This window comes from Lithohypha guttulata (assembly GCF_036872675.1).
Source record: "Lithohypha guttulata strain CCFEE 5908 chromosome Unknown scaffold_4, whole genome shotgun sequence".
NCBI classification, from domain to species: Eukaryota; Fungi; Ascomycota; class Eurotiomycetes; order Chaetothyriales; family Trichomeriaceae; genus Lithohypha; species Lithohypha guttulata.
Window position 1 is genome coordinate 2,369,651 of NW_027042753.1, and position 23,501 is coordinate 2,393,151.

The window sequence follows — 23,501 nt, forward strand, 5'->3', positions numbered from 1 at the left end:
GTTGTTGTTGTTTTTGGTGATGGAGGAGAGGTGGTAGGCAGGGGAAGAGGTGTGAAGCGGATGGTTTGATTTGGGAGTGATTGTTATGCACTGTCAGAAGGTACGTTGGTGCGAGATTGTGGTACTTGTGCCGTTGTTCGTTTTCTGGTCCGGGGTAAGCAGTTAGAGTGAGGCTAATTGGCATGAGAGATGTGTCGGTAGCATGGTCAGTACTGCGAGAACTCCTCGACCTATATACCTCTCTGGAAGACTTGCTCGGGCCATGTCTTCACACGTAATGGCATTTTGAGCGGGGCCCAGCTGGCAATACGGCGGTATACACTATAGTGGGATTATTTGGCGAAGGACACATCGGGCCATGTCTTGCCGGTCGGATGACGTTACCCACATTATCAGGTCCTGCGCTATTTGTCTTCACTACTCAAGTTGACTGGATCTGCGAACATTACATTATCATTGTCGTCTATGGTTACGAATTGTTTTTGTCGCTATATGCATGCTGCTGCCAGCTGAAGTTGAAATCATATTTAGGCAACACGTTCTGCACCCAAAAAGCTCCCGCCAAGATGTTCATGCCAAACACAAAGATGCCGCCTATGTGTACATCACAATCAGTTCCCGATGCATTCGATCAAAGGATATCTGATACCCAAAAGATTTACAGTCCTGCTTGCTTCATGCTCCTCAGAATTTTCTTCTTCTTGTTCGTGTCTGCAAGAACCAAGTCACCCTCTTTGAGGACTGATTCCATTGTGTCTACCACGCGTCGAAAACTGCTTGCCGCACCCTTTTCCTGAGTGAATTTCACGATAGAAAGATTGGCCAACTTTCCGCGCTCTAAAACTGTATATACGCTGGCGAAAAATTGTACAGGTCTAATATGCAAATCTAGTGGTGTTAGCAGATCCTATACCTAACAGGAATTTCGAGTACTCACAATTCACAGCGTCCACACGTGCACGAACGATATCACCACTGGGTCGCTTTTCAACTGCAACATCACGAATCCCGAACTTGCGCCATTCCCTCAGGATCTTGACAATCTCCTTGCGAGCGTGTGCCTTGCTAGTTCGCATGATGACCACACTTGTAGCAGGCTTGACATACAGGAATTTGGCGAACCAGTTACTGCTTGCTTCGACTCGATTCGATGCAGAAGAAACTGCTACACCCTCCATGCTTGGTACATGCCGATGGCCTCTTCGATATGCTCCCTGAGGAGCAGGCGTAAGTAGACCTTCGACGTCGTCACCTTCTTCTGTGTCGCCAGAAATGACCTGGTGATCACTGTCGAAAGACAATTTTTGGTCTCGTCGAGGCTTAAACATTTTCTGAAACCACGTACGTTTTCTAGCTTCCGTTTCTTCTATTGTAGTCGTTTGTGTTCTTTCATCCGCTGAAATAGTGGACAAGTTTGAGGCCGGACGTGCCTGCTTGTCCTTCGGGGTATCCTTTTGTGGTGGCGTTGGTGGTAACTCTTCGTTGGAAGCTGATGCTTTCTTGCTAAGCCACGACCACTTCTTCGTCTCAATCGTTGACGGTTTCTTCGGAGATTTGGCAGAATCCTCCAATATTGGCTCAAGAGACTGAGCAGCAAGAAGTCTTCTGTCATAGCTATTCCGAACGGCATCTGACGGACCGCCTTTCAGAGAATTTATGGGTGCAGCTTTACTAGGTCGTGCTGCTATCATTGCCAAGGGCGACGTCGATGCTGGCGTTACCATACGGATCGTGTTTCCATGGGACCGTACAGGATCCGATACTGCTCTTGATCCGACACTGCGGTCGTTTTTCAAGTTGCCTGCCATGTTGGTGGCAGAGAACGTGTCTTTGCCGGCCTTGAACTTGTCATTGCTTGGATCTGAAGCAAATCGTCGCTCCGCGTTCGCCTCGATTCTTGGCTGCTCATCAACTATGCGACGGTCCAATGTCTCGACAACGTCGGCTAATGTCTTCGGGTCGCCAGCACCCCAAGTTTCAATAATTCTAGCACGACGTTCAAGCAAATTTCGCAGTGCTGGAGTCAGCATGATCGCGTGACCTTTTCTGAATTGTGGTAGTAAAGACTCTGGGATCGATACAGTCGTAGCTGGAGAATCCACAGCCAGTTGTGAGTGACTGAGGTCGCTGGTATATGATGTAGACGATCTATTGAATGCTTCCTCACAAATCTTGGACAGCTCAGCACTGACGTGCCGTGCATCTTCCCTCCAGGTCATATGCACACCACGCGTACTATGCAGATCAAGATCGGAGGCAGGTCTCCTAGGTTGAGTGACATGGTTAGGAGTTGGTAGACTTGGTGTACTGCGACTGTCCGAGAACGTTTGATTCGACTCTCTCGTCCCAGGTCTGGAAAAGGATGTCTGAGGACTATGGCGCTTGGACGTGGTTGGAGTGTGACTAGACCGCTGACGCTGGTGCAGATGACGAAAGGACACGCTCCTTCTATAGCTAGTTGACTTTCGGAAGACCCGATGACGTTGAGAGCTTGCCATCGAGCTCAACGAGGAGATCGTCCCATAGGTAGCCTTCTTCTGCTGAATCAGTCTTTGCAACTCTTGTACATCGAGTGACGATGTGTCAGGAACCATTGCTGGCTGAGAAGCTCGATCCAGAAGAGCATTGCGCAGGCTTGAAGTCGTGGCTCTCTGAATTGATGCACGGCTGCCCGGTCGTCGAACAACGATCGTGGTACCTGCTTTTTGACCGTGACCGATGTGTGTCCTGGATGATCTGTAAGGGTCGTAGCTGACCTGAGTTGTCTTGCTGGCAGCCGTTCCTGGAGCCTTGTAGTATGCTGCACGTACTATACTGTCTTCGCTCACGATGGAGAATTGTGAGTTCTTCCGCTGGTGTATGGCCGATCTTGTAGCGCCCCTGGGTAGTGGAAGAGCAGGCTGTTGCAGGTGGTGGTAATCACTTGCAGAATGCTGTAAGGGATCACCAAGGTAATGCTCCAGTTGCTCTTCACGAAATCTGATTAAAGCCCAGTAGAAGAGTTTCTCGTGGTTTGGCTCTTCGCTGGTCAGACGTCTGACAACCTCGTCCTCCCCGAGACCATGCCAAAGTACCTGCAAGTTCCGGAGCAGTTCTCGGTCTACTTCTGATGGCTTGATGCGACGAGGACCACATTCGGCCGAGGTCAATGGTGGTGGCGGACCAGCCAACTTGCCCGGCGCAGCCAGACTAGCGTGTATCTTTTCGTACTTCTTAAGGAGTGGATGCCGCCAAATCTCATTCATGGTCATACGTCTTTCGGGTCGTTTCTGCAGGATACGCTGAATCAAATCTGCGGCTTCGATGCTCAGATTTGGCGACAAGTAGTACTCTCCTCTCTTGACCAAGGCTAAAGTGCTATGCAAATCGCCTCCATCGAAAGGTAGGAAGCCATTTAGCATGGCATACAGGATGATGCCAACACTCCATATATCAGCCTGGTCACCTCGATATTGACGTCCTGTGATGATCTCGGGAGCAGCATAATGAGGACTTCCACATGAAGTAGTGAGGTATTGACCTTGCGGCTGGAGCGCAGCCATTCCAAAGTCGGCTATCTTGATATTGTGGTCCTGGTCAAGAAGGATGTTTTCAGGCTTGAGATCTCTATGACAGATGTTGAAGCGATGACAATAGGCCAGGCCAGCAATCATTTGGCGCAGGAGACGGACAGCTTCACCCTCGGGAAGGGCTCCATTGCGCATGACATAGTCAAAGAGCTCACCACCTTCGACATACTCAAGAACAAGATAGAGCTCACCACGGTTCTCCCAGATATCGTACAAGCTGGTGATATTGGGATGCTCGATAAGCTTCATGATGACGATCTCGCGCTCGATACCAAAGGGCATTGTTCTGGCACCCGAAATATTGCTTGTCAGGTCATCGTCCATCTTGCGCATGCTCGCACTTTGAACCAGAGCGGCTGACTTCTTGGATACAATCTTGATAGCGGCGGTCTGACCCGTGAAGGCATGCTTTGCCAGTCTGACGCGACCTGTGGCACCCTTGCCAAGAGTACGGCCTAATTGCCATGGTCCAATATGTGTCTTTCTCTTTGCTTTACTGCTCGAAACAGTCGAGGTAGTGGAGATTTGAGAATCTCTTTTGCTTGCCTTAGGCTCATCCTCGGCGATCGCAACTATTCTGTCATTGCGAGGTCGAGGTGATGGCACGTGTGGTCTAGTCACAACGGACAGGTTGCCTTCGGGATGAATCGACTCGTGGTGAGGTATACGTGATGGTGTGCCCAACTTGGAGGATCCTGAAGCTTTCGAGACATTGGATGAACGTCGAGCTCGGGGTTGTCGCTCGGTCAATGGAGCTCGTTTGGTCAACGAGGAAATGTCTGGTGGTGTTCTCGTCTGCTCCATGGCGGTCAGGCAACTACCTCAGTGACAAGCCTTTGACTGCTGCGTGTGATATCGACATGTGACAAACAGAGCCAATAACTTGTTGTGGTTTGATTTTGCGAGGAAAGAAGCGTTGGCAGGTAGTGTTTACAGTGGTGGTGGGTACAGTGCAAAGGTAAACAAATACTGCTGTGCTCGTCAGTGCAAGTCAATAGGCTAGGAAGCTCTAAGCGTGTACTTTTCAATCTTCAATGGGACGAGTCCGTGCCTCTGATTATTCTTGTCGTCTCGAGCATTCCTCAATCAAGTGCTGGACTGTGCGGCCTCTACCCTTGGGTACTTAATGCCGACTTTGTTCCAAAAAAAACCAAACAGATAAACCAAAAAGGATCTCGTCGATTGCAGAGTCGGTGGGAGAGATGTGCTTGTAGTGTGGTGTTGGATCGCAAGTCTGAACGATGCGGCGAGTACCTGTGCTAATGACTGAAAAACGATGCAAATAACAAGGGCAGGCGCGACACAGGTCTGATGCAGGTGCTGTGTGCTTGCAAGTAGTATCTTTCGCGTCGATTACCAATCCTCAGCGTCGCCTACATGTACCACATCGTCGCTTCCACGAACTCATCGTGATAGCTACACTTTCACTACCAAGTCCTGCTTTTCTCGAGCTCAGCTCAAGCCAAATGTTTTTCCAGCCTACCACATCTGCATTGATGGACTCTCAATCTCTTTCCTGCACCCACATCGCTCGATTCGTACGTTCTGCAGCTATAGCACAACGGGGCTGCAGTAAACTGCTGTTGATGGACATGACACTTTGCCCAATTTCGGATCCTGCAAATGGTCCTGCAGATCCGAGCCTGCATAGATACGTAGTGCCCGAAAAAATCAACGACATGAGATGCGAAATCTTATATATACGAAGAATCGTCCGTGTATGGCATGCCCGGCTGTTTGTTTGCGAGTTGCACCAGCGAGTATCGAGGAGCAGAGGTGTGCAACCACGAGCTTCTCCATCGCGTCCGTGTGTTTCTGGCAGCTCCAGAACAGGTCAAGCGATTCCGGAAGCTCTTTCTCCCGACCCCAGCTCGGAGTACGCTGGCGCCCCGATCGCTTTGCAGCATACTCTTCTGAGTGGCTCATGCTTCGCCTTGATTGGTTTTCCCAAGCGTCATCAGCAGGATCAACAGCATCATCACTTGCAAGGCCATCCCGCATACGCGGCTGCCGTTATGCTACAGTAATACGTGGATTACTCCTCTTAATGAAATGATGCTGCCTGCTTGTTCTCTATTTACTTGAATCCTTCTCCTTCGCAGCTGTTATCGTCCATACCACGACAGTCATGAAGTCCTTTTCGCTGCTTCCTCTAGCAGCAATTGCTGCGGCCCTTGTCATTCCCGATGCCGAAACTGCTCAATCGCTACGATTGCAGCTTCAAGATTCTAAGCCCCAATCGATATGGGATAGTCTGCCTAGTGCAGACCAGATCTGGGCAGATGCTGAAGAGCGTGTAGAGCAGGTTGTAGGATGTGCCAAGCATAAGGTGGAAAACGTTGTTGATACTGTGTACGAGACGACGGTCAAGTACGACAATCAGTTCCGAACCGCCTTTGCTGGTGATGAATGGCTGGCTAGCAAGCAAGATAAGAAGAGTCCTGAAGACCATCCACCTCATCACGGTCCTCCTCACGATGGCCCCCCACATCACGGTCCTCCCGATCATCACGGCCCTCATCACCCCCACCATGGACCACCAAATCAGACAGTATACCAATTGATTGCAGAGAGCAAATACACTACCAGGCTCGCCAAGCTGATCAACGAATACCCTGACTTGGTTGAAATGCTCAACGGCACCAAGGCCAACTTCACCGTCTTTGCTCCAACTGACCAAGCTTTCGAGAAGATCCCCAAGCACGCACCTAAGCCGTCAAAGGAGCAGCTAAAGCATATTCTGTCATACCATGTCTCACCTGAGTTCTACCCTGCTGGGCGAGTATTGGTCACCCGCACTATCCCTACTGCCCTAGGTGCAGAGTTCATTCATGCTCCACAGAGACTGTCTACTCAGGTCAGCTTCAGAGGCCTCACCGTCAACTTCTACGCCCGCATCATCGCTGTCAACATTTTCGGCACCAATGGTGTGATTCATGGAATCGACTCTATCCTTCTACCACCTCCCAAGGTCGCTGACATCATCACCTCCTTCCCTGGTGAATTTAGCACCCTTGAGCTTGCTCTATACAAGACTGGTCTATTCCCAGCATTCAACGATACTAAGACACACCATGGGGGCACACTCTTCGCTCCTTCCAACTTTGCTTTCCAGAAGCTTGGTCCACGAATCAATGCCTTCCTCTTTAGCGAACATGGTCTCAAGTACCTTAAGGCACTTATTGAGTATCATGGTGCACCTGACGTCACTCTTTACTCCGATGCCATCTACAAGCACAAGGAAGACTCTGAGAGCTTCCCAGACCATCGTATTCCAAAGGGAATCTACCATATTGACCTGGAAACCGGTCTAAAGGGTAAGAGCTTGAGTGTTGATATTGCTCGCTATGGACGCTTGATCGAGATCAAGATTAACGGCTTCAACCGTGTGGCTGTCAGTGACGGCATTGCTGCTGATGGTGTCATCCATGTAGTGAACAGTGTTCTCATCCCACCAAAGGAGCCTGGTATGGTCTCGCTTGAGGCCGACGATACTCTGACCGTCGAAGAGCTCAAGGCAGCCCTTGCACCATTTGTCGACCAGATTGAGGAAGGAAAATCTGGTTGGGAACTATGAGCGACGATCTCCAATTGATCTATTTGAGTCTGTAATGACTGATGACATATCATGCCCTGTAACATAGACGATCTTTACGTTTCTGGCCTGTGACAGGCAAAGAAGATAGCATATGGCGACTCCATCCAGGATGATTCTTGGCAGTTAGTAGCCTCTTTTATCAATGCACATAAGCATATGTGAGCTCTCCACAAAAAAGAATTACACATTAGTCGCTGTTTCTTCGTGTCTTCCATTATATATCTGTCCAGTTGCATCAAGACCAGCACGAGGTCTTCGTTATGCCTCAATGTGCACCATTCGAGACGAATCGAACGGTTAAAATTCGATTGGTCCCTTGCAGACACATTAATTTTGTCTATTTATGCTTGCACACGGCATTCCCAACCTCAAGGCCAACAACGCGATAGCTTTGAGACGAGGAAGGCGTACACTGTACGTGCCAAGCTTGGTAATGGTTGGGGTTTGGGGAAGCTCCGCACGGGAGTACTCCTGGTACTGACTCGAGCTTTTGGTGTCAGGATCAGTCCTACCTGTCTCGTTCCGCTTATACCAGGATCGCAACAGCTTCTCTCTACCATCTACCCTAGTGGTGATATATCGGTCATGGCTCGGTACCTCGGGCAACAGACACGCTGGGATGTAGACCAATAACGTTCGCATGTTTATGTTGCAAGTTCTGTTCAGCTCCAAGGAAGGCTCGAGGGTACAGGAACTATGGCTATAATAAATCCTTCAACCATGCCACTAATCTATATGTCCGAACCCTTTTCTCCTCGTACTCCGTGCAGCCTCAGTTCTTTACCACAGCCCGAACGATTCTTGGATTGTCCTTAAGTTGGGTGGCAAATTGACCACACCATGGCTGGCCTCATTCAGCTTCGAGGCCGTAACCTCTACCGGCTCATGAAGTTCGTGTGTGGTGTTGCTTTTATGATGTATGGCTACGATGCCGGTGTTCTTGGAGGCCTCCTTCTTCATAGGCCTTTCCTCGATGCTATCGGCAACCCAACTGGAGAATGGACAATTGCTCTTATTTCGAGCTCGTACAGCTTAGCAGCTTGCGTGACAACTCTAGTTGTTGCACCTTTTACTTTCCGCCTAGGTCGTCGTGGTACAATCCTGCTGGGTAACTTTGCAGCCATCATCGGATCAGTCATCCAAGCAAGCAGCTATAGCGTCGCACAATTAATCATCGGTCGTGTGGTGACAGTGAGACCTGGAAATGCTCCATCATAGTAGGCATCGAAAGCTAATCTTTCTTAGGGCTTTGCGATAGGCTGTATCTCCTCCGCTGTCCCTACATACCTGTCCGAGACTGGCATGGAAATCGGTGATCGAGGTCCAGCTAATGCTATCAACGCAATTCTTCTCATCAGTGGCGTACCACTTGCCTATTGGATCGACTATGGCTTCGTCCAATACGATGGCCAGTTCTCCTGGCGGGTACCCATCATATTCCAGTGTGTCTTCGCCATCACATCCGGTGGCTGTATGTTCTTCTTACCTGATACTCCTCGATGGTACTTTGCTCGGAACAGAAATGAACTTGGGGAAGACGCCCTATGCAGATTGACGGGCCTCACTATCGAGGATCCCAAGGTCCAAGAGACGAAGCGAGAGATCTTTCTGGCTATGGAAGCTGAAGAAGAAGCAAAGTCTAGTCTGCGCTGGACACAGTTCGTAACAATGGGCATTACCGACAAAACACCTCTCCGTATCGTGCGACGGCTTGTGATCTGTTTCTGGCTTCCCTTTATTAGAGAGTGGACAGGCAGGTAAGTGGTCAAAAACTTCCAACAGAGCTTCTTTCAGCTATACACTGCATCGACTTGCACTGACTCCTCTTTTCAACACAGTTCTATGCTCGCTTACTACTCTACGGTTACATTATCTCAGGCTGGAGCTTCGCCGAAGCTAGTGAGTCTGCTCGCTGGAGTACAGAATATGATCTTTGCGGCCGGATGTGTTCCACTATACTTTACTGTGGAAAAGCTTGGAAGAAGAACAATATTGCTTTGGTGCGCGATCTTGATGTCTATCCTCATGCTCATCTTTGTCGTGTTGCAAGGTGCCAATCCATCACAGTCCATGCAGTGGGCCAGTATCGCGATCATCTGGGTCTTCTTGTTCTTTATGAGCTGGGGATGGCAGGGCTGTGTCTGGCTATACTGCTCTGAAATACCGCCGCTGAGCTATAGGCATGTAGGCGGTTCTATTACCGCCTTTGGGGAGTGGTTAAGCACATTCCTGTTTGTGATGATCCTTCCTGTCGGCTTGGAGAATATCAAGTGGAGGTTTTGGATTTTTGTTCTCAGTGGTAACGTTCTTGCGGTGGTATTTGTCTATTTCTTGTGCCCCGAAACTGGTGGGAAAACTCTGGAGCAGATTGATTATATCTTTTCGAAGCCAGGAGTGTATGAGGAGGACGCAAAGGGTGGTATACATCACGTCGAAGAAGTGCATACCGAGACGAAAATGTGAGAACAAAGTGAAGTGAAGGAAGGGCTGATGACACTGTGCACGGCGTGTGCTGCTTGTTCCTGATGCGTGATAGCGCCAAGGAATGTCCATCAACACAAGCTGATGCTTTTAGGCAAATACGAAATCTCTTGTTCATTTGAATATGCTGGGATGAGGTGCCACTGTGCTGCTTGGAATTTTAATGATGCATATCAGCACATCTATCAGCAGTCGTTTTGCCGTGTTACTAGCAATCCTAACAGTCTCTAGCATTGTTTTGCTTCTTGTGCAGGTGTTCTCGATCCACCGCTACACGCGATTCAGTCATGGTCTACTGTCAACAACTTTACGCTATACAGCAGTGAATGACCCTAGCTTACAAGTGAGCCACAATCCTCCCTCCTCACCTTAGGAACTTACTGACCACAAACAGTTTAACGGCAGATGGCTATCAAGTACGAATCGACTCGAGAAACATACGAGCTCTCTAGGTACTCTTCTTCCACTCGCTACCTGTTTTTAAAGTATACTTATTGTGACCAAGGTGCCAGCATCGAGTTCAGTGTCTTCAACACGTCCTCGATCATTCTCGAATTGGCCAACACAAATGCGAAAAGTGTAAGACAATCTCAAGATGACAGCCGAAGCAAGACCTACATGGTCCTTACTCCCGCAAGAGCGAAATCTACACCGAGCGGGCCGATCGATATTGTGGTTACAAGCAGTAGCAGGAATCTGACCATTGCTTATCATAAAGCGGTCTACGGGGTTGTTCCACTCGCAATTAACCTCGAGCAAGATGTCGTACACGATCTCAAGATCGTCCTGTCTGGAATTCATGAGCACAACACTATGCAATTCAAAAGCTTGTGGTTGAGTCGTGGCGGCCATTTGGTTCATCCCTCCCGAGCAAAACAGTTGAAGAGTATGGTCAGTCAGGAGGGAGTAAACGCGATCACTCTCGCAGAGCTTGGCTCACGATCTTTGTCCGATATTCCACAGCGAAGACTGATCGAAGTTCTTGGACCCACTACTATGCTAGGCCTAGACCATAAGAAGACTGCCGAACGGGACATATGGTCGCAATCCTGGCCCAGCCTTTTGGAACACGAATTTCCCGATACGACTGTCGCTCGATTAGCAATTCCTAGCCATAGCTGTCTCACGCAACCTTGTCAAAGAAAAACCACACACAACTCGACCACAGCCGCTGTCCAAGAGTTGTTCTTTCGTGCTGGAACTCCAGGGACCGACCTCTATGCACGTCTTTGGCCATTCAGCTCATACGACAGCGTCCCTTCAGCTCTCGTACTAGTTCTCGGTCTGGCGGATGTGGTAGCATTCTTGGACGGAGAATCCCTGAACAAGTCACAAGCCAGACAATTCTTGAACAGTTTCTCTCATGCGTATTCCACGTTCATCCAGACTATTCGTCGTACTGCCTACTCAAAACCCACAAGCTCAGTAAGGAGGTCCATATCGCAAAGTGAACTACAACACACCATCGACGAAAGCTATCTCTACAGTTCCTCCTCATCGACCATCCCAATCTTCCTCGTTCTACCTCCTATACCTCCCAACCTACCACATCCAAGAGCCAAGCAAATTCAGGTCTTACTCTCTCAAGCAACATCCAAAGTCCTCGACGAACTCAAATGGCACATCGGAGACAAGAAAACTTTCGTCATCGATACAGCCGGATGGCTCAATGATGCTGATTTCACCTTTGACTCGAACGCATCCGAACACGATCGCCCATTGGACTACTCTTTCTCTCGGTCTGGCCACGTCAAGTTTGCGCATCGTCTGTCTACGCATCTCTGCTATTATCTTGTGGATAGTACTCGTGGTGGAGGTCAAGATGTCTGCCCGTTTCATAGACATGATGAGTATATTGGGAATCTGTATGTGCCGGAGACAGCAAGTATTGGGATGATAGTCGAGGAGCGAAAGATTGCGGGCATAAAGGAGTTCTTGGGCATATTGTGAAAAGTATGTAAAGGGTCGTGATGGAATAGGTCAGCGCTTGATAGCAGTCGTTCTTGGTGAGGCTGGAGTGCTGTTAAGTGTGCGGCCGCGTATTCTGTAGTCTGATTACCACGGCATGCCTCACAACGCCCTCTACTGTGCGGACGTGCTACAATTAATGTGAGAAGTATTTACTAAAGCGAGGCGTTGGAAGTCATTCACATAGACAAAATTAGGATGAGGCGAAATGCTGAGAGACGAAGACATCTAAAATCCACAATCCACAATGTCAAATTCAACCACTTTTGTATTTGACGCGTCCGTCCTGCATGAGCGTAAAGAAAACTACAAACAATCCGAAGCAACCAATTATCAAAATCAAAGACACAAGCTGAGGGCACATCTGCAACCCGCTTCCCACAAACCTCCAAAAACACACAAACCAAATAAAATACACCCTGGCAGCTTGGCTTGACTTTCGCAGTCTTAGCCGTGACCAAAACAGAGCAACGTATTCCGAAGCAGATTCAAGCCACACACTGGCTCCTCAAGTGCTCAACAGCACCCGAACAGACCAGCGATAGGCGAACCACAATCTCCAGGTATATTTGCTTGCTCTGCTGTTCACTGTGGCGAAGAAACGGGGCTCCATTTGGTCACCGTCATGTATCAAGGGATACACGAGGATGCCAGACTTCGACAACCAGTCTCGCCACATAACGCCTTTCGATGTACTCCTTCTCTTCCATTGGCTAGTCTTCGATATCACCGACCTCCTGGTCTTATGCTAGTCTGCAATACCATCGATCTCCTCATCTGCCTCCTCCGCATCCGCTTGCGCTGCTCCTCTGCTACCTCCGCCTCTTCGTCGTCTTGGGCGACTAGGTTTCTTGATTGTGGTCTCTCCACCTTCTTTAGCCTCGATTTTCAGTCTCTCAGCATCTGCTTCGGTAACAGGGAGCATGATCGGCCAATTACTGCCATAGTTGTGTGAGGTTGTATGTGCGTTCTCAAAGGCTCTTAGCTTGTGGGTCTTTGAAAGCAGGTTCTGCAAATTGTCCTTGATATGTCCTAATTGCGTGGCAACTTTTTAACACCTATCAGGTTTGACGGGCTCGACCAGCAGTTTCTCTTCCATATTCCTGAATTGCTTGAAGTAGCTCAGAATCTCTTTTCTGAACTTGAGTTTAACGTTTTCCATGCCGTCATGATGAGCTTTGGAGATTGCTTGTCTGACGAGGTGCAGCTCGATGAACTCAGGCTCGTTAGCATCGTAATGAGCTTGCAGCTCAGGTAGCTGGTTCTTCTCCATCAGCGACATCTGCTCTTTGATCTTGTCGTATTCATGCAACATGACATAGTGGTCTTGGTGGAGGTTAGCAAGCGCTGCAACCTTTTCATTGTACTGTTCTTCGAGTGTACTGTATTTGAGTTCTAGGTCATTGTTTGTCTGTACTTGAGAACTCAAAATATTTCTCAGACGTCCAACTTCTTCTGTCAGACACTGGTTCGATGTGCGTTCATATTCGAGTTGCTTCCAAGTCTGATCAAGCTCTTTCTGCAGACCTGCTCTGGCTTTGCCATGGTCTTCCAATCGTTCTTGCAAGGTCTGGTTCTGTTGAACCTTTGTCTTCAGATCCTGTTGTACCTGCCTCACCTGCTGGATCGCTCGGCTTGACTCCTCTTTCAGAGTCGCGTTTGCTCTCTCGAGCGCATCCTGCTTCAGGATGATTTGAGCTTCCTTCTCACTTTGTCGCTTCTGCAGACTGGTGAGAACTTGCTCGGAATCGCGCTTTGCCTTCTCCAGGGAATCGATCTTCTTCTTTGACGGTTCCAGAGCCAGCTTGTCTCTTTTACTTGCTTCTTGTGCTGCAATCAGAGCTTGACGCATTTGCTTGAGCTCGTTGCCCTTCGACGACAACTTGCGCTCGGCGTCGATCTGAGCAGCTTTCATCTCTTTCTGCTGACGTTGAAGCACTTTCCGCCCTTCGTCCGACTCCGCTTTGAGCTCTGCTAGCTGGTCTTCGCAGCTGGTCACAGCCACCTCTCCGCGTTTAATTACACGGTCAAGTTCTTTTGCAGCTTGCTCACTAAGATCCAACTGTGCTTCGGTGGCTTCCAACCTCTACTTCGCTGCATTCAAGTCATCATTCGACTGCTTGAAAACATCTTGCAGGCCGTTAAGGTTGGCGCCCAATGCATCGACTTCTAAGGGTCGTGTACCCAGCTGGCTCTCCAGGGTCTTGACGTTGATTCCCCATTGCCGGTACATTCGAAAGAGAAAAGTGACGAAAAGAATAAGGTAAAATAGGAATAGTATTAAGGCAGGAATGAGTAGGTAAGCAGAGGCATTACCTGTCGGAATTGTGTTGGTGTCAACTGGTACGTGTGAAGGTATAGGAGAAGGCGAAGTGCGAGACGGTGAGATGGTAATGACTGGTGTTGGCGTTGCATATCCGTTGTACAGTCGAGCTGCATAGTGCTCGATCGTTGCTGGTAAGGGTTCGGAGACAGTCGAGGTTGAGGGTAACCAACTTTCAGCGCCAGGTATACAAGGAGTCGAGGTTTGCTTTGGTATTTCTTGGAACCATTTGTGTATCTCTGAAACTAGCCAGGAGCTAGATCCTCGAGTAAATCGAGGAGCTAGACTATCCATGACCGGACTTTGCTGGACACAGAGGATGAAGTTGCAACAAAGAAATCACTGGTTAATTTTCGGACGGAGAGACATTTGTGCAATCAGGCGGGGCTGGGATTGAAACAATAAGTCACCTGACAAACACTCGACAGAGTGAAGTGTTGTTCTGTAGTGATAGTGATGGCACTTTACGCCACTATCGACTTGGTCCTGCATGACATGAAAGTGCCACTCTTTGAGTATAAAGAGGCTTACACAAGTTATCTTGAAAAGCTAGATATCGTGCTGTGAAGGAATGCTATTGACCATTGTGCTTTCGAGGACCTCCATAGCCAAACCTGCTCGTTCCTAATCTTGTGAAATTTAGCATCTAGGACTTACGCACGAGGACTTTCACCATGTAGTGTGTCCGTCATATTCAACCCTGGTTCAATACCACAGCGTGACTGTGCCTGACACATTGCGTAGTCGTCTGGCGGACTGTGAAATTACAAGGGAGAATACCGCTGGTGATCGCAGCGGACAAGTGCCTACTGTACAAGTCTTTCGGCATAATGACTATGCCCACGTCAACGTATTGGAACGTGGTAGCTATTCCCTGTGACAAAGGTATAGCTTCTATCTTTCACTGGAATGACGGTAAGGGGATGTGACACGTAAGGAGAGACCTGGAAGTCAACGCGTCTCCAGGTCTTCACGTGACTGCTACGACCTTGCTCGATATCTTAATTTGCTGGCAAGTATCACCGAGGTTGCCGAGGCCTGTACTTGGGAAGCACTATCGCATGAGCTTTGTTATCAAAGTGAAGCAGCGACAACTACTATCAATGATTATACATCTCTCGACTGGCTTGTATTCCTGCTCGCGATCACCGTCTTGTACGCTAGCTAAAATTCTTGCTACACCTCACTGCCTGCCACGCAGTCGGTTGCACGCTATTGTATCAGTCTCTTAGTGCTTTTGATTCGCTACATTGTCGTTAGTGTTCGCAACATACAGGACCACATCTAGGAGCTACCTATCTGTAGGAGTTTATACCCTGCTTTACTAGGCTCCGCGACCATCATTGTCCGTCATGGCACCTCCATCGCAAGAAGTGCTGTTCAGCCTTCAAATTCCCGCCCATAAATCGCCAGCTGCTCCATCTCCAGGCGGAACAATCACAGTGTCGCGCCTCAGTCTCACACCATCCCTTCCACGTGACGCAACAGCATCCCAGTCCATGTCATCAAACCCAGCACACGGCCGCGCGCGCCCCCGTCACGGAGACCAACCACCACCACCACCAATATACCTACTCACGCACCATTCTCCACCCGACAACAGGCTAACACCACCCTTCCTACAAACCTATCTCCACGCCCTCCTCCGTCTCCAACATGGCGACTACCCCCACGGCATCCTCCTAACCACCTCCTCAATCACCAAATTCTTCAGCAACGGCCTCGACCTAGCGACCTTCCAACCCAGCGACAAACCAAGGTACCTCTACCCCTTATGGCGCAAGCTTCTGACCTACCCCATGCCAACATGCGCCGTGATCAATGGCCACGGTTTCGCTGGCGGCCTAATGCTAAGCATGTTCCATGACTTTCGGATCATGAACCCGCACCGCGGCTGGCTCTGCCTTAACGAGCTGGAATTCGACGCTGAGCTGGCGCCGGCTATGGCTTCGATATTCAAAGCCAAGCTCACGAACAGCACGTTTAGGTCCTTGCTCCTTGAGGCGCGACGATTTACGAGTCTCCAAGCGCTAGAGTATGGGCTTGTCGATGGCCTTGGCGGGTTAGAGGAGGCCGTGAATGTCATGACTGACGTCGAGGGTGGACATGGCAGGGCTGGAATGGTAGTGAGTGTGCGTGGGAGAGGGACAGTATACGGGAAGTTGAAGGAGGAGATGTACAAGGATGTTCTGACGCAACTGGAGATGAGTGAGCTGGAGGAGACGCAGATAGTGGAGCGGAGGATGCTTGACAGAGTCATGAGGGACAAAGAGGAGAAGATATTGATTGAACGGCTTGGAGGTGTGGAAAAGGCGAAACTTTGACAGGTTCGCAGTCACTTGTAATGAAAAAGACAAGCACATATGAACTGGAGCAGATCTACACATTTACACATCTAGTACCAAGACCACGAGTTGTATGAACAGAATTAGGTGTGAGTTATCTATATTGAAGCTTACTAGGATATCATAGAAATACACTTCTTACTATACAACTTCATGTACCCTTTGTCCAAAGCTTTTTGTTATGCCAATTCCCAGAATGCGATCATTGTCTCGTAATTCGTAAAGCGTGCTTGTTTACAGCATCATAGCAGCGAGACCTGCAGCGGCGGCACCAAGCACGGTAGGAAACTCAAATGACGACGCGGCACCTGTTGGTAGAGAACCTGGACCACCGGTGGCGGTACCAGCGCCCAGTCGTGCTCCTGTGGTTGCGATGTTGCGGACAGAGGTGATCGTGGTTGAGGCGGCAACAGCACCGGGTACAGGAGTAGTGCCGTTGACAATCTCCTGAATATTATCGGTGGTCGAGTTGAAGCGGGTCTGTGCGATTGAGATCTCGTTGTTCTGTAGATCGTAGACGACGTAGGCGGACCGTAGGAAGGTATCGCCGAGCAAAGGAGTGCTGCTGCCGCTGGGAGCGATACCGAAAATGCAGGCTTCTCTGCCGTTCTGGAAAGTAAGAGGTTGACCTTGGCTGTTGGTGCCGACGGAGATGTAGAGCTCGTTCATTGGGACGTTGATAGTCTTGCCCGAGAAGGTGAAGGATAGTTGTCGATCAGAATTTGCATCGTCGCAGTAGGCATAGGCTGTTCCCTGGTTAAGGACAACGTTGACTTGCTTGTAAATATTCTCAACGATAGCATCAGGTAGGTACATGAGCGAAGTACCTGAGTCGAGCACAACTGCAATAGGAAGTGTGTCTGAACCCGCCATATCTTGTCCGCCGAGCTGGACACCTGACAACGCAACTGCAAGCTCGTAATATATGCCGCCCTGGGTACCGAGAACAGGTAGAGTGGTCAGATCACCCTCAAACTTCTCAGTGTTGACACCACCAAACAGGATCTGACCCTGCGAAGCATCGAGATCGTTCAACCACAAAGAATAGGCAGCTGTATTTATGTGGCCATCGTTTCGGAGCGCAAGAGGAAGATTCGGATATGGGTCACCACCAGCCCTGTTGACTTGCACCTCGATGATTGCATAACCAATACCCAAGACACCCATCTGTGACGAAGATGTGTCGCCCACACCGAACTGGAAGTCGTCCAGAGTCACACCTGCAAATTGCATGGTGTCGCCAACGTATGGCCCAATAGCACCAGAACCATCAACATAAGAGATATTAAAGTCATTGTTGATTATTCTTGAGCTTGAAGAGGCGGATCGGTCGTAGGTGCCACCTTGACATTGTCGCGTGGAACATATGCTCGAGCTGCCAGAATTGACCCATAGGTCGGAGCTTCCAGTGTCGACTGAAACCTGTATTGCTTGTCCTGGAGTTCCCAAAGTAATGTCGGCATAATACAGTGTAAGCTCGTTGTCTAATGTCTCTTGTACAACATTCTGCCTCTTCATAAACCGCCTCCGGTCGTGCTCAATAGGATCGACAATGTGTCTCCTGTTGATATCTAGGCCAACAACTCGTGGGTTCTCTGAACGTGGTGCGAGCTTGATCGCGGATGTGACGGAGGCTGCAGTAGCGGCCAGAGCAACCAAAGACGTCTTCATCGTCACAGGTATCCAGCTGGGACTGTACAGGATCGGCTCGTTAGGTATTGATATAGCGTAGGTCTATTGCGTAAACGACAACGGTGGCAGCAAACGAAAGACTGAATCTGGTGAAAGAACGTCGAAGACAGGAAGGAAGACACAGTTCAGGATATGTAAATGCAAAAACACAATCTGAATGGTTCGTCACCAGCAACTTGATTATAAGCAGGTCGACACGGCTAAGTAGGCACGCTCGGTGAGGCGCAGATGCTCAACTTTTGTCATTCAGTACCCCATTGACGTTAACATTTGACGGTGGCTGCGTCATCCCAGAAAGGCGAGCTCGCTGTTCAACGCGTAATCATCCTCGCGTTTCCGACTTTTCATGCTGGCCACCTTCATGACCGAACAGTTTCTACATCCCATACAGATCCCCATAGATGGGTTTCGTAAATCATTGCGTCGCGTCGAAGTTGCTTCGAGACTCCTACATGAGTGATAAGCTGAAACGCGATCTTTACGACCGGGCTGAAAATAAGCAAAGGAATCGCTTTAGGTCCGCACAAGGCGCAAGCTTGCCGAAATTAGAATTTCGGGGAATCGGTGGAATCAGTGGCAACGCCGCTGGCAGTAACTGCCTTCGTGCCTGATCCGTATTGGGCCAAGCTCCACCAATATCATTACTCTGCTGCCATAGATTCTGTTTGGTAAAAACGATACTGCTGACAACCCACTCAGCTTCGGAAAGCCCATGGCCAGCAAACAATCGAGAATGCGGCAGAGGGTCGTCTGTTTGGTATCGTTTCACAGAGTGGAAGAACGAAAGATTATTTTTGACTATATAACTGTTCGAATATGGACACAGATCTTCGGTCAGCTACGTTGGGTGTGGTGTAAAGAATGTACCAAACTATAGTGTATGAGCTATATACACACACCATCACCATCCACGTCAATCTCGTGTGTGAACATCTAATCCACAACTCCCCATCTTGGTGCATTAATGATGATGCCCAACAAACATCCTGAAATGGTTCCTGCGACTGGAAGAGTGATGATCCAGCCCATATAGATCCATGCAATCATCCTCCAGTTCACAGCTCTCCATGTGCCACTGCACAGTGCCACACCGACTGTAGCTCCTGTGATGCATTGAGTCGTGGAGATTGGCAGAGCGAGCCTTGTGGCAATCACCACGGTCAGGGCTGCACCGAGTTCCATGGAAAATCCTCGCGATGGCGAGTGTAGGGTCAAACGGTTGCCCAGATTTCGCATCATGTTGTAACCATATGTCCAGAGACCGATCGAAATAGCTGCACCACCAAAGGCAAGGATCCAGATGGGAACCTCACTGTCGTCCAATGTCTCGTTGGTCCGCCAAATCTGGTAGATTGCGGCGAAAGGACCCCTGCAGAAGTTAGTAAGAGGATACTGGTTTGGTACAATACACTTACATGGCATTTGAGACGTCGTTAGCTCCGTGACCGAAAGAGGCCACTGCAGCTGTCATGACTTGGAGGAAGGAGTACAAGTGCTCGGTCTTGTTGTCATACGCAGGGACATGCTGGTGATACTTGGTGAGGTCCTTGGCCAGGAAGGAAGCAGCGAATCCTTTAGGTTTGATGCCAGCGCCGCCTTGTTCCGCGACAACGTCCCGGTTCACACCTCGGAAGAAGTAATACTTGGCTCGTGCGAAGAAGCCTGCTGGTGTTGTCCATGGGTTCTCTCGGGCAACAAGCTTGGCTTGCTCTTCTATGGTGAGCGCTGGCAGACTCTGCTCGGAAGCTTCAATGTCGCTGTTATCGGAGCTGTCTGCTGATCTTAATTTCTCTGACCCAGGGACGTCTATCTTTGCACTGGATCGTCTCTCACCAGGCTGAACTGCAATTTGATTCGCGACGACAGGGTTTGTGTTGGAGGTAACATGGCCACGATAATAGTCCTGAATGATTTGTTTCTGTTGTCCTTCAGGCATAGGGGGCACTGCACCTCTCCTCCAAAGCAGTGGTCCCTTGATAACTTCCCAAGATTTCAGAGTCCAATCCTCGAGGACCAGACGTCGGTATAGATAGGGAAGAAGGAATACCGCATACAGGAGAATGACACCACCAACAACACCGAAAATTGTGCCAACAGTAGGTGCAACGCCCCAATCGTCAAGATCGAGGGATGCAGCTAGTAGAAGGTCAGCCAGGGTCATGTCTTCTTTGGGTCAACACACCTCCTTTCCACACGATCGACATGGTCAAGACACCAGCAGTCACTCCAAAATATAGTGGAATCATCATGAGACCATTGTGTAGTGGTCGCTTGCGTTCCAGGACACCATACTTCGTGATTAAGAATACAATCGCGCCGAAGATGCCAGCTATGCCGGGTGCAATGACCCAGGCTGCAAAGACTTGGGAAACGCCACCCCACGACCAGTCAACCTGACCTGGTGAAAGAGACGCAAAGCCGACGCCGATAATTCCTTGAACAATCAGCAGGGTTCATTGGTTCAACATTGGTAGCCTTACCTCCCACGATAGAGTGAGTTGTCGACACAGGGAGACCAATTTTAGTAGCAAGGGTAAGCCAAAGAGAACTTCCGACAAGGGCACAGCACATGGCTAACATCAACATGGAGGGCTGATCCGTGAATGCTTCAGCAGGGATGACATCGTTCTTAATGGTTCCAGAAACTCGAGATCCAGCTAGTACGGCACCTCCAAATTCGCAAACTGTAGCAATGCACATGGCTTGCAACATGGTCAACGATCTGGAGGACACCGAAGTCGCAAACGAGTTGGCGACATCATTTGCGCCGATGTTCCAAGCGTCGAGGAAAGCGAAGAGGACGCCAAAGGCGAGGATGTAGTCGTATTGTGGTAGGGCTGCCATATTGACTATGGCTCTTTATTTCTCTGCAGGCAGGAGGAATGACCTTTCGGACAAGCAGCTACCCCTGGTCTTATTATACCAAATCGACATGGCATATGATGACCCTGAGGTAATAGTCAAGTTGTGTTCTCTCGACACGTGCAGCGGAAGTCCCTCGTTGATATCTGCCAAGCAGACTCAGCACCTCCGGTTCCACAGCCAATCCCGCCCAGGCTTGGCTCCAGCTTGGTCGCTCCTCAACTTTACCAATGAGTGCCCTCGCTGGTCGCAATCCTGGACTTGCCACGCCAGCAATCAATATTACAAGAACTCCAAGAGGTTGTCCTTCCCTCCCACAGCTTCAAGAAATCTCAGATTCTATATGAACCAAGCACTCTAGCTTGACACGTGGGTATTTTATAGGTGAACTGTCGCCCGTAAAATTCTGAATTTCTTCCTTACACGCACACACACGACTGCGTGTGCTTGGTACCGCGAACATCACTTTTGTAGGACAAGCCTTGCAGCGTCAGAAACTCGGATAGGCTGACAGTTTGACACATGTCACCGATCGGAGTCCGCAGGAAGTCGCTTTGGACCTACTCTTGCCACCAAACGAACCCGACGAGCTGCGTTCACCATGTTTGGTAACGACTCATGATAATTGAGTCATTCGATGTGTCCCAAAGCAGTCGCGTCTGTGTCGCACGAGATCTCGATAGAAGCGGTCGGAACGAGAATGTGATTGAGGCTCTATGCTTTCCGAAACCGAAACCTTGACATATGCACTGAACACAGACAGTCGGGAGCATGCGCTGCAAACAGATGAGCTGTGGCCGTAGTTGGCGAATACCATCGAGCTTTGGAAGGCTGCTGGCCACGAACTAAGCCATAGCCACATACTCGGATACATTGGCCAGCAGTCGCGAATATGGCTGATCCTGCATCCACAAGGCTAGGTGATTTCAGATTTTTGCGATCTCCTTGCCAAAGATGGAGTTGAGAATCCACGTGAAGACTATCATGATCCTGCTTCGCCAGTTACGGTTCCAGGTAATGTTCGATCCTCTCCATGCCAGCCAAGCTCTGTGACCAGTCCAACCTTCATGCTCGTTGTCTCCAGCAATTACGCCATCTCTTTGACCGATATAAGACACCAACCGTTTTTGCTCATATTTGAATGGTTCATGTTGTTGAAAGTTTCCGCCACCCAAATTCAAGATCTGCACAAGGTACTTCGCTTTTTGGACTGCCACCTCTGCAGTAGTAGGGAGTGATTCGTTCTGAATATCTCCGGCATCTCCAAGCGCAAATACACCATCGTGGAGTACGTCGCCATCCCCGGCTTGGTAGACCCGAAGGCGAGAATCGGTGATGACTCTCTTCAGACCCTTTGGCGTTTTGCGAACTTCGATCTTTTCCAGAAGAGGGACGTTCTTGTTACCCGTTGCCCAGATGAGCATGCCACATCCAATACGTCCGTCCTCCTTCGTATAAAAACAGTCCTTCTTAACCTTTTCTATGTGGGAATTTGTGTGGACTTTGATATTCCTGTTTACAAGTTGTTGATTCGCATACTCATACAGCTTCTGGTCGTAGGCACTCAAAATGTTCGGAGCCACGTCGTGTATAGCAATCGAAAGCTTGTCAGCCACTCCGGGGTAAAGACCCTTCAGCTCTTTATGAGCCAAATCGTCAAGTTCAGCAGTCATTTCGATGCCTGTAGGCCCGCCACCTACGACTGCAATGTGCAGAAGCTCTTTCACTCGCTCTGGGCTGATGTTCGGGAGGTTCGCCTTCTCTAGCAGGTCGAACAGAATTTTGCGCACCTTCATCGCATCACTGACGTTCTTCATGAATACAGCATTCTCTTCTACTCCAGGAGTTCCAAAGGTGTTTGGTATGCAGCCCGGAGCAATGATGAGGATGTCATATTCGACATCGAATTCAGGTAACTGCTCGTCGTCGTCTTCGAAGGCTGGAGCACATCGGCAGACCTTCTTTGCGAAGTCGATATCGATCACGTTAGATTTGATGAAGTGCTGCTTTACCCGAGCTTTGGATCTCACAGAGTCTTCGGCAAGGTAGAAGTTGAACACGCCGCACGCTGCTGACGCTAAGAGAGGCGTGTATGCTGACGTCCGACGTGGTGACAAAGTTGTAACATCATACTTAGACGAGTCGATCTTTTCAGCGATGTAGAACCCAGCCCAGCCCGAGCCGATAATGACGAGTCTTGGGAGCATCGTCGTGTCTGAGGTTGAGAATCTGGAAGGGGGCCCTTCTGTATGGATTAATGTCAATGCTTGAATAGAAATTGCAACAATGGTAAGTACAGGCGTCTTATGGGAACTGCCACAATCAATTACAGGTACAAATCCAGAAAGCCGGATATGCTGAAGTGCATAATTTTGATCCGAGCTGTTGGAAGTTGCGACGTCCGCTGTCCATGGACGAATCTCACTGGCTACGAAACCTGTTGCCCTGTTTCCAGGCGACAGTGCATCTCGTCATCTGCATGATGACTCAATGACAGGCAAGGTGCCTCAGCCCAGCACTTCCTGAGGAGTTATGAAATGATTCACTCTACCCAAAGTGTTCGGTGTTGTATGCTGGTCTGACGCGCTCACATCGTCAATGTTGTATTCAGGTACCTGCGGGAAGCGATTGAGTAAAATAGCGCGTTCTCTCCGAAAGTGTTT

The 23,501-nt window shown here is 49.4% G+C and overlaps 8 protein-coding genes across 8 annotated transcripts; 3 read left to right on the forward strand and 5 right to left on the reverse strand.

Moving 5' to 3' along the window:
• Window positions 1–658: 658 nt before the first annotated feature.
• GIN4 (serine/threonine-protein kinase gin4) lies at window positions 659–4,373 on the reverse strand (the record flags this gene model as incomplete). The annotated part of the gene is made up of 2 exons (XM_064900348.1): window positions 659–888; window positions 938–4,373. 2 exons carry the CDS (start codon window positions 4,371–4,373, stop codon window positions 659–661), a joined length of 3,666 nt encoding a protein of 1,221 aa, XP_064753660.1.
• A 1,324-nt stretch (window positions 4,374–5,697) lies between these two features.
• LTR64_006014 (uncharacterized protein) lies at window positions 5,698–7,146 on the forward strand (the record flags this gene model as incomplete). Its single annotated transcript, XM_064900349.1, has 1 exon — window positions 5,698–7,146. The coding sequence occupies one exon, from the start codon at window positions 5,698–5,700 to the stop codon at window positions 7,144–7,146; it is 1,449 nt and encodes a 482-aa protein (XP_064753661.1).
• An 861-nt stretch (window positions 7,147–8,007) lies between these two features.
• On the forward strand, window positions 8,008–11,598 carry LTR64_006015 (uncharacterized protein; the record flags this gene model as incomplete). Its single annotated transcript, XM_064900350.1, has 5 exons — window positions 8,008–8,358; window positions 8,413–8,924; window positions 9,006–9,626; window positions 9,880–9,991; window positions 10,054–11,598. The coding sequence occupies 5 exons, from the start codon at window positions 8,008–8,010 to the stop codon at window positions 11,596–11,598; spliced, it is 3,141 nt and encodes a 1,046-aa protein (XP_064753662.1).
• A 1,069-nt stretch (window positions 11,599–12,667) lies between these two features.
• On the reverse strand, window positions 12,668–13,849 carry LTR64_006016 (uncharacterized protein; the record flags this gene model as incomplete). Its single annotated transcript, XM_064900351.1, has 2 exons — window positions 12,668–13,607; window positions 13,707–13,849. The coding sequence occupies 2 exons, from the start codon at window positions 13,847–13,849 to the stop codon at window positions 12,668–12,670; spliced, it is 1,083 nt and encodes a 360-aa protein (XP_064753663.1).
• A 1,442-nt stretch (window positions 13,850–15,291) lies between these two features.
• On the forward strand, window positions 15,292–16,263 carry LTR64_006017 (uncharacterized protein; the record flags this gene model as incomplete). The annotated part of the gene is made up of 1 exon (XM_064900352.1): window positions 15,292–16,263. The coding sequence occupies one exon, from the start codon at window positions 15,292–15,294 to the stop codon at window positions 16,261–16,263; it is 972 nt and encodes a 323-aa protein (XP_064753664.1).
• Window positions 16,264–16,518: 255 nt separating this feature from the next.
• LTR64_006018 (uncharacterized protein) lies at window positions 16,519–17,955 on the reverse strand (the record flags this gene model as incomplete). Its single annotated transcript, XM_064900353.1, has 1 exon — window positions 16,519–17,955. One exon carries the CDS (start codon window positions 17,953–17,955, stop codon window positions 16,519–16,521), a length of 1,437 nt encoding a protein of 478 aa, XP_064753665.1.
• Window positions 17,956–18,909: 954 nt separating this feature from the next.
• On the reverse strand, window positions 18,910–20,820 carry PHO89 (Na+/Pi symporter; the record flags this gene model as incomplete). The annotated part of the gene is made up of 4 exons (XM_064900354.1): window positions 18,910–19,345; window positions 19,392–20,112; window positions 20,159–20,410; window positions 20,457–20,820. The coding sequence occupies 4 exons, from the start codon at window positions 20,818–20,820 to the stop codon at window positions 18,910–18,912; spliced, it is 1,773 nt and encodes a 590-aa protein (XP_064753666.1).
• Window positions 20,821–21,683: 863 nt separating this feature from the next.
• LTR64_006020 (uncharacterized protein) lies at window positions 21,684–23,045 on the reverse strand (the record flags this gene model as incomplete). Its single annotated transcript, XM_064900355.1, has 2 exons — window positions 21,684–21,754; window positions 21,902–23,045. 2 exons carry the CDS (start codon window positions 23,043–23,045, stop codon window positions 21,684–21,686), a joined length of 1,215 nt encoding a protein of 404 aa, XP_064753667.1.
• Window positions 23,046–23,501: the final 456 nt, after the last annotated feature.